We start from the raw sequence: 14,741 nt of genomic DNA on the forward strand, positions 1-14,741 counted from the left end.
TATTTCGAATATTCTAATATATATATATAGTACACTAACGTACAAACCTATTTTTTTAGCCATATTATTTTTAATAGACATGTATCACAATAATTCAGCGATCAGTTTTATAGATAATAACTGACTTTTTTTTTTCTTCTAAGGATTTAAGAATAATTTAATAATGTTAATAATTAACATAGCATTAACATGGTGAAACCATTCCCTGGACCTTATATAAAAATATTAGACCTTTGTAATTCTACTAAACTTAAAAACAAAAAAAAAGTGCATGCTTGGGGCATATATGTTTGTGTGCGTGCGTATGTGTGTTTATTTCAAACCTCTACATATCAATTCTTAAATGTGTGCAGTTATTTCCTGTTGTTGTGGCTAACTTTAAAATTACAGTTATGTTCACATCTATAAATTCATTGTGTATATGCTTAGAAGCAGACCGTGCATAGTCATAATTCCCACTACCTCTTTTTAGGCCAAATAACGGCCGTTATTTTGTAATGACGGCCATGAGTAACAATCATGATTATTCATGATCGTTAATCATTTTTAAACGCCATCATTTTAAAATAACAACCGTTTTTGCCTAAAAAAAAATGTGTGAACATAGTCTTAAGCTATGTTCAGGCTATTAAACTCAGCACAGATATAGGCTATGTTCCCACTAGGTAAAAATAAGGGCATATAACATCCGTTGTTGCAAAACAACGACCATTATTAATTATGTTGATCATTAATAATAGCAGTTTTTTTGCAACAACGGACGTTATTTGCCCTTATTTTTACCTAGTGGGAACTTAGCCATAGTGTGCTTTATGTCAGCATAGCGTTCTGCTTGTATCACAAACATAGTGAACTTTGAGTATGAACATACTTACCTTTTTAGGAGGCCATGGGTGTGGCAAAAAAACTTGCATACATATAACTAGACGGACATTTAATCAAGTTATAAAGAACCAGCCTGAAATAAAGCAGAAAAAAAAAAAAATCTACAAACAAGTCCCAATAACCCCTATTTACCCTCAATTATCCCATATAGTTTGTATATCCCTTAACAGTATATTACAATTTTTCATGTCGACAAAAAATAGATCTGTTTTGTGTTGTTTTCATAAAAGTGATCAAACATCACATGACCACCACTAATATTCAGGTCAGGAAACTTTTGTGGTGTCTCTGTTTCTTGTACTGTATGTAAATCCTTTGTTGTCTTAGATTCCTGTCGGTTCTTTTCCAAAAAGTGATTATCTATATCTTAGGTGTAGGAGGGTTTTTTTTTTTTTTTTTTTACCTTTAGGCTATGTTCCCACAACATCTTTTTATAACTGTTTGAGGCAAAATAACTGTTTTTATTAAAGGCCAATAAAAGACGTTCTGGGAACATAGCTATATATGCCATAAACAGTAAGAAAAAAAAATTACTATTTTTGTTTTTCCTTTTTTTATTTTGCTAAATAGCTCTATAGTGTCAAAGAAAAATAAAATTAACTTTTACCGGCAGAAGGCCTTGTGAATTAAAAATAATTCTACATTCGTTGCTTGAGATCATTTCTCAAAGCCGTTCTGCTGCTGGTGTATGCACATGTTTCACTTGTGCTTTTGGTATCTGTAGAGAACTTTTAATGCAGCCTTACATTTCATATTCAAATCTCCTAGAAGATTACCCACTTGAGCTATAGAACACGAACAGCATGCACAGCGGGAGACTGAGTGTTTCTCAGTGGTGGGCAAGAGTGTTTTTTTAATTCCTTCAAAATTAGCCACATTATTTTTCTCTATGATTTCACCTTCTCTATAATTGATAGAAGAAAATTATGGTTTTAAAATAAAATAATTTCATACTTTAGTTAAATTATTAGGTTACCATATTTTTGTTTCTTTGTTGACATTGCAAAAAAAAATTATTTAAACAATTCAAAATAATACCACATAAAAAAATGTTGATTTTTTTTCTTTCAATATTTATTTTTAAGTGTCTTTTTCCATAATATAAAAAAATTGCTAACGGTTGTAAATTTTAGATTTGGTTTAAAAGCTTTCATTGTATTTCAATTATTTTATTAATGATTTACCTTTATAGGCTTTGTTCACACAACATCATAAAAACGGCTGTTTTGTTTTGGACGGCCCTTATTGAATGCCAAAAGATTTCTGTATTTGATAATAACAGCCTCAAATAATTTTTATTATCATTATATGCAGCTGCAATTAGCAAAGGATGGATGTCCAGAAAAAAAGGCTGTAATTTCGAGATTGTGTGAACATAACCATGAAGTTGACAAAATATAAAATAATTGAAGGCATTCCAAGATTGCATAGATCTACTCAGACACACATGTTAAAAAAAAACCCTCTAAGGGGGCTAGTGATCATAGAAAATAGACAGCCCAATAGGTCTGTAAGTAGGGTTAAGCAAAGAGGCCGAAATGTTCAGGTTTTGCAATATTCTTTAAGCCTGGACGCTCGGCATTTGACCCTAAATAGGCTGTATCCACCTTTTCCGAGACTCCTTATGGTTGCATCCAACTTGTGCAGCCGCGGGGAGTCAAATACAGAGCATTCAGATTTGGAAAACGTTGCCCAACCCAAACAGTTCAGTCTCTCGACCCAACATCCAGTTCAGTCTCTCCACCCACCTAAGATATTCCTTGATTAGTATGTAATGCGTGCAAATGTGTTATTGGGTAGGGGGCATGGCAAAATCTTTGCTTTTGCTTTTTGCTCAATTATCAAAAAAATATGGTTCACATGCTCACCAAATGACAGTGACTAAGATAGCATAAACTCAACCTGTTGTGGTCCGGGCCAGTGAAAATTGGCAAGTTTGATAAAATTCTGATTCCTTATTTTAACATAATGATTGTATGTGAGGAAACAAAACATTTCTTTTGGCCATTTCTAAATATTTTTTGTGTGTAAGCGTGTGATTTATTCAAAATCTCTCAAATTTCTGTATAAAAAATATTGCCTTATTTATGTGTAGGCCATCTGCTATGTGAATAACAAAAAATCACAATAAATGGAGGTATTTATCATGAGACCGTTTAGGATGCCAAGTGTAGAGGGAAATAAAAAAGAAAATCTAAACATGAACTAAACATCAACCTTAATGATTCAATGAAGTCACAGAATTGGAGGAAGTTTTTTGTGACATTAAGGGGTCATTTACCTCAGGTAGAAAAAAAAGAGGTACACCAATGTTTTTTCTATACTCACACTGTAATTGATGTCTGATAATATAAAGGGGTATTCCTACTGGAAGACATTATAAAGTATCTACAGAAAAGGAGATAACAAGCTGATCCCACTCATCCAGAGCACTCAACTCTTTCAGGGACAATTATTTTTTCTGTTCTTAGGATCAGTTAAGATCCCAGCAGTCAAATCCCTACCGATCAGCTTGTTATTTGCTAACCTGTAGGGGATAACCGGCTGAATTCTGATGCAAAACCTTTTAGTAAGTGTTTTCCTGCAGTGCCACCACAGGGGAAATTAAGAATTACACAGTGCCTATTCAAATAAACAGTTGCTCAGAGTTATGTTGGAAAGGACGGGTCCTCCAAACTTACAGATGCTCTTTGTAACTGTTTTTCATTTTGAACAATAGATGAGGATGGTGAACAGAGGACCCCTATTCAGAATTCTCTATCATGGATATGAAAAGGGAGTTTCTATATTAGAAAACTCTTTAAATTAGAAAATGTAGGATGAAAAGCTTAAAGGGGTTGTCCAGCGAAAAAATGTTTTCTTTCAAATCAGCTGGTATCAGAAAGTTAAATAGATTTGTAATTTACTTCTATTTAAAAATCTCAAGTCTTCCCATACTTATAAGCTACTATATATCCTGCAGGAAGTGTTGTTTGTTTACATTCAGAAACAGTGCTCTCTACTGACATCTCTGGCGGAGTCAGGAACTGTCCTGAGCAGGAGAGGTTTTCTATGGGGACTTGCTGCTGCGCTGGACAGTTCCTGACTCCGCCAGAGATGTCAGTAGAGAGCACTGTTTCTGAATGTAAACAAACAACACTTCCTGCAGGATATATAGTAGCTTATAAGTATGGAAAGACTTGAGATTTTTAAATAGAAGTAAATTACAAATCTATTTAACTTTCTGAAACCAGTTGATTTGAAAGAAAAAAAAATTTCACTGGACAACCCCTTTAACTATTATGGTTGCATGATAAACAATTTTAACCTTGCCACATGACCTAGAAGACCTAGAACAAGATATTCATATATGCCCTTCCCACCACCCCATATTAAATCCATGATTGTACAGATACTGATGTTCATCATGGTTCTAGTTCCTGTGAGAAACCACTGCCAACCAGTGATGTTTGAGAACAGTGCTTTCCACCAATACACAAAATTGTGGATTAGACAGCAGCCAAGAACACTTATTAATAAATTGCCCAACTATATGAATACATAAAACTCTATTTTCATATATGTGTACACATTAACACAATGATAATTTAAGAATTTAATCGTTTGGACAAACATGTGTGGGCCAGCTACTTGTCGTAAATGACCCCCTACAATGCTATGTGTCATCTCTTTGTCTCTATTTTCCAGTTTTAAATTTAGAATTAGTGTTCATAAACATATTTTTTTTACTAATTTATTAAAAAAAAAAACAATGCAATCACTCACGAGGTTAAGAGATACCTAACTAAACAATGAGGTCTATGCCTAGGTTATTTTTACAATTAAATTAATATATATGGTTTATATTTTTGACAGTAGGTTTCATTGGGTTCAAAAGAAAAAAAAAAGTGGTAATTACTGTTCCTCTAAACTGTTTTTTTCTCTACACATGAAAACAAACAGATGCCGACAGAGCTCAAAAACATGGCATGGATGAATTCATATCTTCAAACCCGTGTAACTTTGATCACGCCACCCTATTTGAGATGGTTCAGCGGCTTACACTAGACCACAGACTCAACGACTCATACTCTTGCCTGGTGAGTTGGGACTACATGTATGTGAGTGCGCCACAGTTGAGAAATGGAAAAGCTGAGAAGGAGCTCAGTATATTTAGTAGAGGTGTGGTGGTTTGACACTTACATTTCTTGCATACATTGTACAGGGGCACAGCAATCTTTATAGTTACAGTTCTCAGATGAGGCATTAAAATGGTTCTGTTCCTTCTAAGTTACAATGTTGCTTAATTTTTTTCTTGGACTTTCCATGAATATTTCTATACTATATATTTTAAGTACCTATTCTCTCCACAGAAGCAACACTTTGGACTGTGTTACGTCACACAGACTATCACCAGTCCCACACTTTCTGCCATATATCTAGTGATTGCCTCTTTCTTTTTCTCTCCTGGACTTTGCTCTTAAGGCATCCATTCTCAGCACCACCTCCTTTTAATAAACCATGTAGTGAGCTATATCCCTGTAAGGCCTGCCTCCTTTAGCGCTATCACTATTATTCCCAGTTTTCTGGAGCTTCTGAACCAAACTTGTCTCCTTTCATACTTACTAGACTGCACTTCAGGCAAAACCATCCTTGCCACTTTATAGGCCTGTTTGGCAAATGGATCTAATTTTAGCTATCTACCTGCCCACCTACAGTATGCTGAGCTCTTTCTTATCTCCTACACAGGACCCACTAGACAACTATGAGAAACCCTACTCCATGACCCTTATAGTCTCAAATTATTAGCAGTCATTCAATTAGCTCACCATCTGCTCTTTGGCACTTCTCCAGACTTCGCTTAGCAAAGCAGATGGACCCTTTACCCTCCCAGGGACCTACTTCTTAGTCAAAAGGAAAACCTCTAGTACAGTTCTGCACAGGCCCTTCCTATCAGTTCTCTTAGCCTTCAATCCAACACTAACTGCAGTGGGCTAGATAGTTCCCAGCCCTTAGTTCTTCAGTTCTCCAGCAGTCTCCCACCATTCTGCCTTTCCTGCAGAAGGACAGGCCTGTGTCCAGATATACAGGTCTTAAAACTACTTCATTCTCACAAGCTAAGCAATTTCTTTTGGCACACTATATGGTTTCAACCACAATCTGCCTCTGCTCCCTGCTGCAAGCTCTTTTGTATCCTTTACAACATATATTGCCACTAAAGCACCAGTATAATATATGTAAAGAAATTATTTCAAGGGCACATATAACCCTTGCAACCATAGCAAGCATTTTGTAATTAAAAAAAAAAAAAGTGTCAAAATATGTTACTGAACAGGGTCTGAGTGTTCAGACCCCCACCAAGCTCTAGAACAAGCTGGGAGAAGTTCTTGACTGAGTGTTCCTCTTCCTGTCTCACTGCTCTCTCCATCTCAATCCAGGACACATGATCCATAGACTTACTATAGGATCTGTTTCATCCAGCAAGACAGCGAGAATCATACTGTAACCTGCTGAGAAAAGTTCTCCTAGCTCATTGTGGTGGTTGGTGGGGATCTGAACCCCCAAACCCTGACTTATCAAAACCTTCAACATGTCTCTATGACATGTAAAAAGTTTTAATTGACAGTAAGGCTTTAAGGGGAGAAAGCGTAATGTTCATCCACTTAGAAATGAGTTAAAATGAAGTTTTTACAATCAATTATTTCTAATTACGTCATTTTTTCTGCTATTCATAATGGTATGTTGCATTCAGATTATTACCAAAAAAGCTAACCTACCACAATAGTTCTCATTATGAAAAACTGTACTGCTTTCTGATCACCCTGAAAGAGCATAAGTCTTTCTCAGGGGCCCTCATGCACAATGGCCAAAGATTACTGAGAAGGTTTGACATTAGTTGGGTGTGTAAACAATTCTATTATATGGAACATCTCTTTTGCTCTACCTTCTAATTTGTTTCATTTGGCCTCTACTTTACTCACTGGCCATTTGTAATCAATACTAAAAGCAATAGCTATCAATTAGGAGCAGCCTAAAACCATAACTACTATCCTGATGGGAAAGCTATAATTGTCCAATTAAATCAAGCTCAGTTGCATTTTTATGGATCATTGGTTATAGTGTTTTTAGGGTCATTGGCTCAGGGCTGACAGACATCTGATAATTTACTGACAGACTATAGAAATATAGCTAAAGTTATAATAGTCATGAAAACTAAGGAACTGTGTGGCTGTTAGAACCTTAAGTTCTGTTAAAGGGGTTGTCCAGGATAAATGATAAATTAATCATGCTGCCGGGGCTGTGGGGCACATGACAGTGATGTATACTTACCTGTCCTGCAGCTGCCAGTTCGTGTGCTGCCATCTCCCCATTATTGTCAGTGTTTGGAAAACATCCGATAACATGTGCCCCCCACCAGAAATGGATGCTCAATATAGACTCTTTACTGAGTGTCCATTGTCTGTGGGAACGCGATGTCAATGGATGTGGCTGAAATGCTGACAGTAGCAGAGAGCGGGCAGCCCAGGAATTGGCAGCTGCGGCAGCCCGACAGCATGGCTAATTATGCATTTTTTTCTGGGCAACCCCTTTAATGAACATTTAGTTACCAATTTCTCTAAACCTATGCAATAAACTGTATATAATGTTTTAATTTGGTAATGTAGTTTTTATTATAGTGTCTGCAAAGGGGTGTATATATTGTATTTCTCTATGCACCTGACTACGGATGGTCCGAACCGAGTTCGTACGGAGTTCGTACGAACCCGAACCATCCGCAATGATTACCGCTGTCTGCCCGCTCCGTGCAGCGGCGGATCCAGCGGGAGGAACGCCTGGAAAACTGGGATACAGCCATAGCCATAGGCTGTATCCCAGTTTTCCAGGCAGTCCTCCCGCTGTATCCGCCCGCTGCACGCAACAGGCAGACAGCGGTAATCCGATGCCAAACGTTCTGGTTCAGCCGAACCCGAACCTCAGCGGGTTCGGACCATCCCTACACCTGACCTTCTCTATGGTATTGTGCTGTATAGTATATGGACGGGATCTTCTTTTAAATATGTTTTAGCATTTACAATGGCACACAAATTTATTATAGTTCTGTACTATGGCTTCCCTTTCCTCCCCCCGCTGACCCTATCTAAGATCGAGCAGCAAGAGGAGGCTGTGTGACAAAGCCTCCTCCTGCTGCCTCTGCCCGGAGGGAAGCCGCGCTCCCCCCGGGCAGTTAACCCCATAAAGGCCGTGGTCAATGCGACTGCAGCGTCTATGGGGAGATTCCATGTCCTCCCGCCGATCGGCGGCGGGGGGAGGCTGCAGAACGTTGCCTCCACCCACCGCCACTAACAGTGTGTCCCCCGGCCCCCTCCCCTCGTCCTCCGATACCGGCGGATCGCCGCTATTACCGTTATAGCGGCGATCCGCCGGTACCGGGCATTACCGGCGCCGGTGCCGCCTTACATGAAAATGTATCCCCCAGACCCCAGATCAGCCCCCCTAGTGGGCGATCACTAACCCTCTCCGGGCGGCCATCACATCCAAGATGGCCGCCCCCATCCCTGCGAACAAACGATGTTTGTTTGCAGGGATGGAAATGAATAAATGATCAAAGCCCCATGCTCTCCGCCACCGGAGGTAGCGGAGAACATGGGGCAGTGATCGGGGGTCCCGGAGCAGGCGATCAGCGGTATATACTATATACCGCCGATCGCCTGTTCCCAGTGCAAAAAAGCACTTTTTATCCCCTGTCACCATAAATCATTGGTGACAGGGGATAAAAAGTGATACAGTGTCGCCCCCCAAGTCGCCCCACACCCCCCTGTCACCCCCGTCCCCCAGTCACCCCCCTTCCCCATATACGTTACCTGATCCTGGAGCTCCGTCCTCCTCGGCGTCCAGGCTGATTCTGAAGTGCGCATGCGCTCCAGAATCAGTTATCTCGGAAAATTTAAAGTGACAGAGACCAATTTGGTCTCTGTCACTGAACTATGATTACTGTGATAGAAAATATCACAGTAATCATAGTAATATAGTGAAAATGAATGTATAAAGTACAAAAAGTGAAAAACATACAAAATATAAAACACACACTTTTTATTATAGTAATAATTGCAGTTTACTCCCAAATTACCCCTAACCCCCACCCCCCCCAGGTTGCCCGTAACCACCGCAGGTTGCCCGTATCCGCCCCAGGTTGCCCGTAATCACGCCAGATCGCACGTAATCACCGCACGTTGCCCATAACCACTGCACGTTGCCCATAACCACCGCACACTGCCCATAACCACCGCACGCTGCCCATAACCACCGCACGCTGCCCATAACCACTGCACGCTGCCCATAACCACTGCAAGTTGCCCATAACCACCGCAAGTTGCCCATAACCACCGCACGTCGCCCATGACCACCGCACGTTGCCTATAACCACCGCACATTGCCCGTAACCATGGCACGTTTCCTGTAACCACCACATGTTGATTGTAACCACCCTGAATTGCCAGTGACCCCCTCCAGATGGTTCGTAATCAGCCCCGATTGCCCGTAACCCCCCAGATTGCATGTGACCACCGCACGTTGCCTCTGACCACCGCACGTTGCCTCTGATCACCGCACGTTGCCTCTAACCACCGCACGTTGCCTCTAACTCACACACGTTGCCAGTGACCCCCTCCAGATTGCCCGTAACCACACCAGATTGCTGTTACCACCCAAAATTACATGTACCCACCCCTGATTACCTATAAGCACTTCAGTTTATCCGTAACCACCCCAGATTGTCTGTAACCACCCCATGTTGCCCGTAACCACCACAGATTGTCTGTAACCACCCCATGTTGCCCGTAACCACCGCAGATTGTCTGTAACCCCCCCAGGTTGCCCCTAATCACACGTAATTCCCCACAGATTGCCTCTGACCACCGCACGTTGCCCCCGAACACCGCAGGTTGCCCCCGACCACTGCACGTTGCCTCCGACCTCCCCAAATTGCCAGTGACCCTCTCCAGATTGCCCGTAACCATGCCAGATTGCCTGTAACCACCCCAAATTACAGGTACCCATCCCAGATTACCTATAAGCACTTCAGTTTATCCGTAACCACCCCACGTGGCCCGTTACCACCCCACGTTGCCCGTAACCACCCCAGATGGTCTGTAACCCCCAGGTTGCCCGTAACCACCCCAGGTTGCCCGTGACCACCCCAGGTTGCCCGTGACCACCCCACATTACCTGTAATCTCATTTTTTTTATTGTATTTTAGTAACTGCGCTATTCTAATAACTATTACTAGCTGAGGTTTTGCTCCAGCAAATTGGCGCTCCCTTCCTTCTGAGCCCTGCTGTGTGCCCATACAGTGGTTTATGCCCACGTATGAGGTACCGTTTTACTCAGAAGAAGCTGCGTTACAGATTTTGGGGTACATTTTTTCTCCCATTCCTCGTGAAATTGAGAAATTTTTAACTAAACGAACATATATTGGAAAAATTCGAGTTTTTCATTTTAACTGTCTTATTTTGAATACTTTCCTCTAATACCTGTGGGGTCAAACCGCTCACTGCACCCCAAGATGAATTCTTTGAAGGGTGAACTTTCCTAAATGGGGTGACTTTTGGGGGGGTTCTCTTCTGCTGACACTACAGGCGCTCTGCAAACGCACCTGGCGCTCAGAAACTTCTTCGGAAAAATCTGCACTGAAAATGCTAATTGGCGCTCCTTCCCTTCTGAGCCCTCCTGTGTGCCCATACAGTGGTTTATGCCCACATATGAGATACCGTTCTACTCAGGAGTACCTCCGTTACAGATTTTGGCATGCAGCTTCTCCCCTGTTCCTAGTCAAATTGAGAAATTTTAAACTAAACGAACATATTATTGGAAAAATTCTAGTTTTTCAATTTTACTGTCTTATTTTGAATACTTTCCTCTAATACCTGTCTGGTCAAAATGGTCACCGCACCCCAAGATAAATTCTTTGAGGGGAGCACTTTCCAAAATGGGGTGACTTTTGGGGGGGTTCTCTTCTGCGGACACTCCAGGGGCGCTGCAAACGCACCTGGCGCTCAGCTTTTTTAATGCAGATTTTGCTGAAGAAGTTTCTGAGCGCCAGGTGCGTTTGCAGCGCCCCTGTAGTGTCCGCAGAACAGAATCCCCCCAAAAGTCACCCCATTTTCGAAAGTACACCCCTCAAAGAATTCATCTTTGGGTAGGATGAGCATTTTGACCCCACAGGTATTAGAGTAAGTATTCAAAATTAGACAGTAAAAATGAAAAACACGAATTTTTCCAATAATATGTTCGTTTAGTTTGAAATTTCTCAATTTCACGAGGAACAAGAGAAAAAAAGTACTGCAAAATTTGTAACGCAGGTTCTCCTGAATACAACGGTACCCCATATGTGGGCATAAACCACTGTATGGGCACACAGCAGGGCTCAGAAGAAAAGGAGCGCCAATTAGCTTTTTTAATGCAGATTTTGCTGAAGAAGTTTCTAATTGGCGCTCCTTTTCTTCTGAGCCCTGCTGTGTGCCCATACAGTGGTTTATGCCCACATATGGGGTACCGTTGTATTCAGGAGAACCTGCGTTATAAATTTTGCAGTACTTTTTTTCTCTTGTTCCTCGTGAAATTGAGAAATTTCAAACTAAACGAACATATTATTGGAAAAATTCGTGTTTTTCATTTTTACTGTCTAATTTTGAATACTTACTCTAATACCTGTGGGGTCAAAATGCTCATCCTACCCAAAGATGAATTCTTTGAGGGGTGTACTTTCGAAAATGGGGTGACTTTTGGGGGGATTCTGTTCTGCGGACACTACAGGGGCTCTGCAAACGCACCTGGCGCTCAGAAATTTCTTCAGCAAAATCTGCATTAAAAAAGCTAATTGGCGCTCCTTCCCTTCTGAGTCCGGCTCTGTGCCCATACAGTGGTTTACACCCACATATGGGGTACCATTGTATTCAGGAGAACCTGCGTTACAGATTTTGGCATGCTTTTTATCTCATGTTCCTTTTGAAAATGAGAAACTGTAATCTAAACGTATATATTATTTGAAAATTTTCATTTTCGATTTTTTTACGGCCTAATTGTGAATACTTTCCTCCAGCCCCTGTAGGGTTAAAATGCTCATTATACCCCTAGATTAATTCTTTAAGGTGTCTATTTTCCTAAATGGGGTCACTTATGGGGGTTTTCAGGATACCAGACTTCTAAATCCATTTAAAAAAAGAACTGGTTCCTAAAAAAATCAGTTCTGGAAACTTTCACAAAATGTGATAATTTGCTAATAAATTTCTAAGCCCCATAACACCCTAAAAAAGTAAAATATGTTTCCCAAATTATGCCAGAATAAAGAGGACATATTGGTAATGTGATTTAGTAACTAATTTATGTGCTATGACTTCCGTTTTTAGAAGCAGAGAATTTCAGAAGTTCATAAAATGCAAAATTTCCAAATTTTTCATGATATTTTGATGTTTTTCACAAAAAACACACAAAGTAGTGATAAAATTTTGCCACTTATATAAAGTGCCATATGTGACGAAAAAACAATCTCAGAATCGCTAGCATACATTAAAGCATCACTGAGCTATAAGCGCATAAAGTGAGACAGGTCAGATTTTGAAAAATGAGCCTGGTCATTAAGGACAAAACAGGCTGCGGAGGCAAGGGGTTAAATACATAATAACACATAGCATTACGGAGGTAATTGGAAATATTTGATACTTCTGTGATATTCAGTTTTAAACTAACATATAAAGCAACAGGTATACACTTATTAAGGTTTTCCAAACATGTAGCTTACATACTAAGCTGACACATCCACAATAACACTCCACATCCCTCAGAATCTCTTAGATGCCATTTTTTATGCTAAATTGAGCAAAAATTTACATATGATCACATTGAACATTAAACATATGATCAAATTGAACAAATTGAACCAATTGTATCTCCTATTTTCCTTCTAGGGTTGGTTCAGTCCTGGTCAGGTGTTTGTCCTTGATGAATATTGTGCCCGTTATGGGGTAAGAGGCTGCCATCGACACCTGTGTTATCTTGGTGACCTATTGGAAAGAGCAGAGAACGGAGCCATGATTGACCCAACATTGCTTCACTATAGTTTTGCCTTCTGTGCGTCACATGTACACGGCAACAGGTAAAATAGTCAAAACATTTACCAGTAATAAAATGTTTTACCAAGCTATCTCGCTTCAACATAAGTTTAGAAATTGGTTCATTTGGACATGCAAAGTGCTTGGGCTGGGTTCACACTGCGTTTTTGCAATCCTTTCAAAGCATTCACTTTGATCCTTTTTTTTGTTTTTTTCTTTATGGAAAAAAGGATCAAAATGGATGACACACAATTGCATCCGTTTTTGCAACTGTTTTTTTTTTATTAATTTGTTTCTATAAAACATATACGTTAAACGAATAGTAAGAATGCAGTGTGAACCCAACCTAACGTTTAAAGGCAAAAATATACGTGTTTTTTTTTTTTTAAGTAGAGTTGGAGAATGATAATCTGATTAACCAATATATATAGAAAACTATGGAGCTGAGCAAACTGAATGTTGCTGTTGTTTTTTTTTTTGTTGTTGTTTTTTTTTGCAAATGTGGAAATTAAATATATTTTTTATTTAGCATTTGTTTATACCAGGATCTAATGAGGTTATTTTGCCTCAAGTTTTACTATGTTGTATTGGAGAAAAACATGGAGTAATAAGAACAATACTTTGGATAAAGAACCCGAATTCTGCCTTAAATCCCTTGTTTGCTTTTAGAAAGCAATTTTGTGACTAGAAGGGGTGACATAGCAGTAAGACCTTTTTTCTGAGCTCTATATTGCACAGCCGGCCTTTTGTCAGGTTGTTGAAGCAATAGTATGGGTCACACAATGTACAAATTTTAACTTTCTTTTAAGGTGAGCAAATGACTTTCTTGAATTAACAAGCACAATGAACTCTCGGTTGTTGGCGCCTGAGGGTACAGTAAACAAATAGACCTCATTTTGATAGGTTACAATAGGGCTCAGGCTGATCCTTCCACTTAGAATCCTGGAGACTGAACAAGAGAAAAGCTATTAAACAAACATATTATCACTTTCTTCCACATGTTTGCTTGCTTGTCTGCAGAACTAAAAGGGACAGACACCATATGACTTAATTATTATTTTTAAATGTATGACAATGGTCTCCTTGATATAGGATCTGTGAAACTTTCAATAACTCGATGTATAGTGTGGATGAGAGATAATATACTCACATGCCTATTCCCAGAGACTATATCCCTCCAGAGCAGGAACTTGCATAGTTTAAAAATCACTCCTAGGTTATGTTTACATGTTGTTTTTTTCTTTCTGTTTTTTTTTTTTTTTTTTTATAATGACGTTAATCATTTTGAGTTCAAAATGACGTTAGTTATTTCACATTTGGACACCCACCATTCAGCTATGTTCACATGTCAAAAATTTTTAAATGATGGCCAATTTTGATATAAAAAGAAATGTTCATTTTTGCCACAATTTAACTGACAGCAATGGCAATGCATTGAAGTCAATGGGAAGAGGGACGTCCAATGCACACAATGCATTGAATAACGGACGTTTTCACCATGGACGTCAAAATAATTAACATGATTATTATTTTCGGATGTTTTTTGCAAACAGCGGACGTTTTTTATTAGTTGTTCACACACAGTTTTTCTTTTGTCACCATTCTTTCTCAGTTTTTACTATTAAATTCAATGGACTTTTCAATTAAGCCACAACCAAAGGCCAATTAGTAGTTCCAAACTAGAATAATGTACAAACACCAGTCATTGCACTAGGGGAGGCCAGAGTCTAAAATAACGGACGATGTCAGAAAGTTCCAGAGATTTGTAAT

General features: G+C 39.6%; 1 protein-coding gene across 13 annotated transcripts in view; it reads left to right on the forward strand.

Annotated features, from left to right (window-relative positions):
* Positions 1-14,741, forward strand: part of CADPS (calcium dependent secretion activator) — a 372,569-nt gene that overhangs the window by 224,251 nt on the left and 133,577 nt on the right. For all 13 annotated transcript variants that reach the window (XM_069966947.1, XM_069966958.1, XM_069966959.1 and 10 more), the window contains 2 exons: positions 4,828-4,964; positions 12,828-13,015. In XM_069966947.1, coding sequence (XP_069823048.1) covers positions 4,828-4,964; positions 12,828-13,015 — 325 coding nt within the window. The remainder of the gene's footprint in view (positions 1-4,827; positions 4,965-12,827; positions 13,016-14,741) is intronic.

This window comes from Dendropsophus ebraccatus, chromosome 4, assembly GCF_027789765.1.
Source record: "Dendropsophus ebraccatus isolate aDenEbr1 chromosome 4, aDenEbr1.pat, whole genome shotgun sequence".
NCBI classification, from domain to species: domain Eukaryota; kingdom Metazoa; phylum Chordata; class Amphibia; order Anura; family Hylidae; genus Dendropsophus; species Dendropsophus ebraccatus.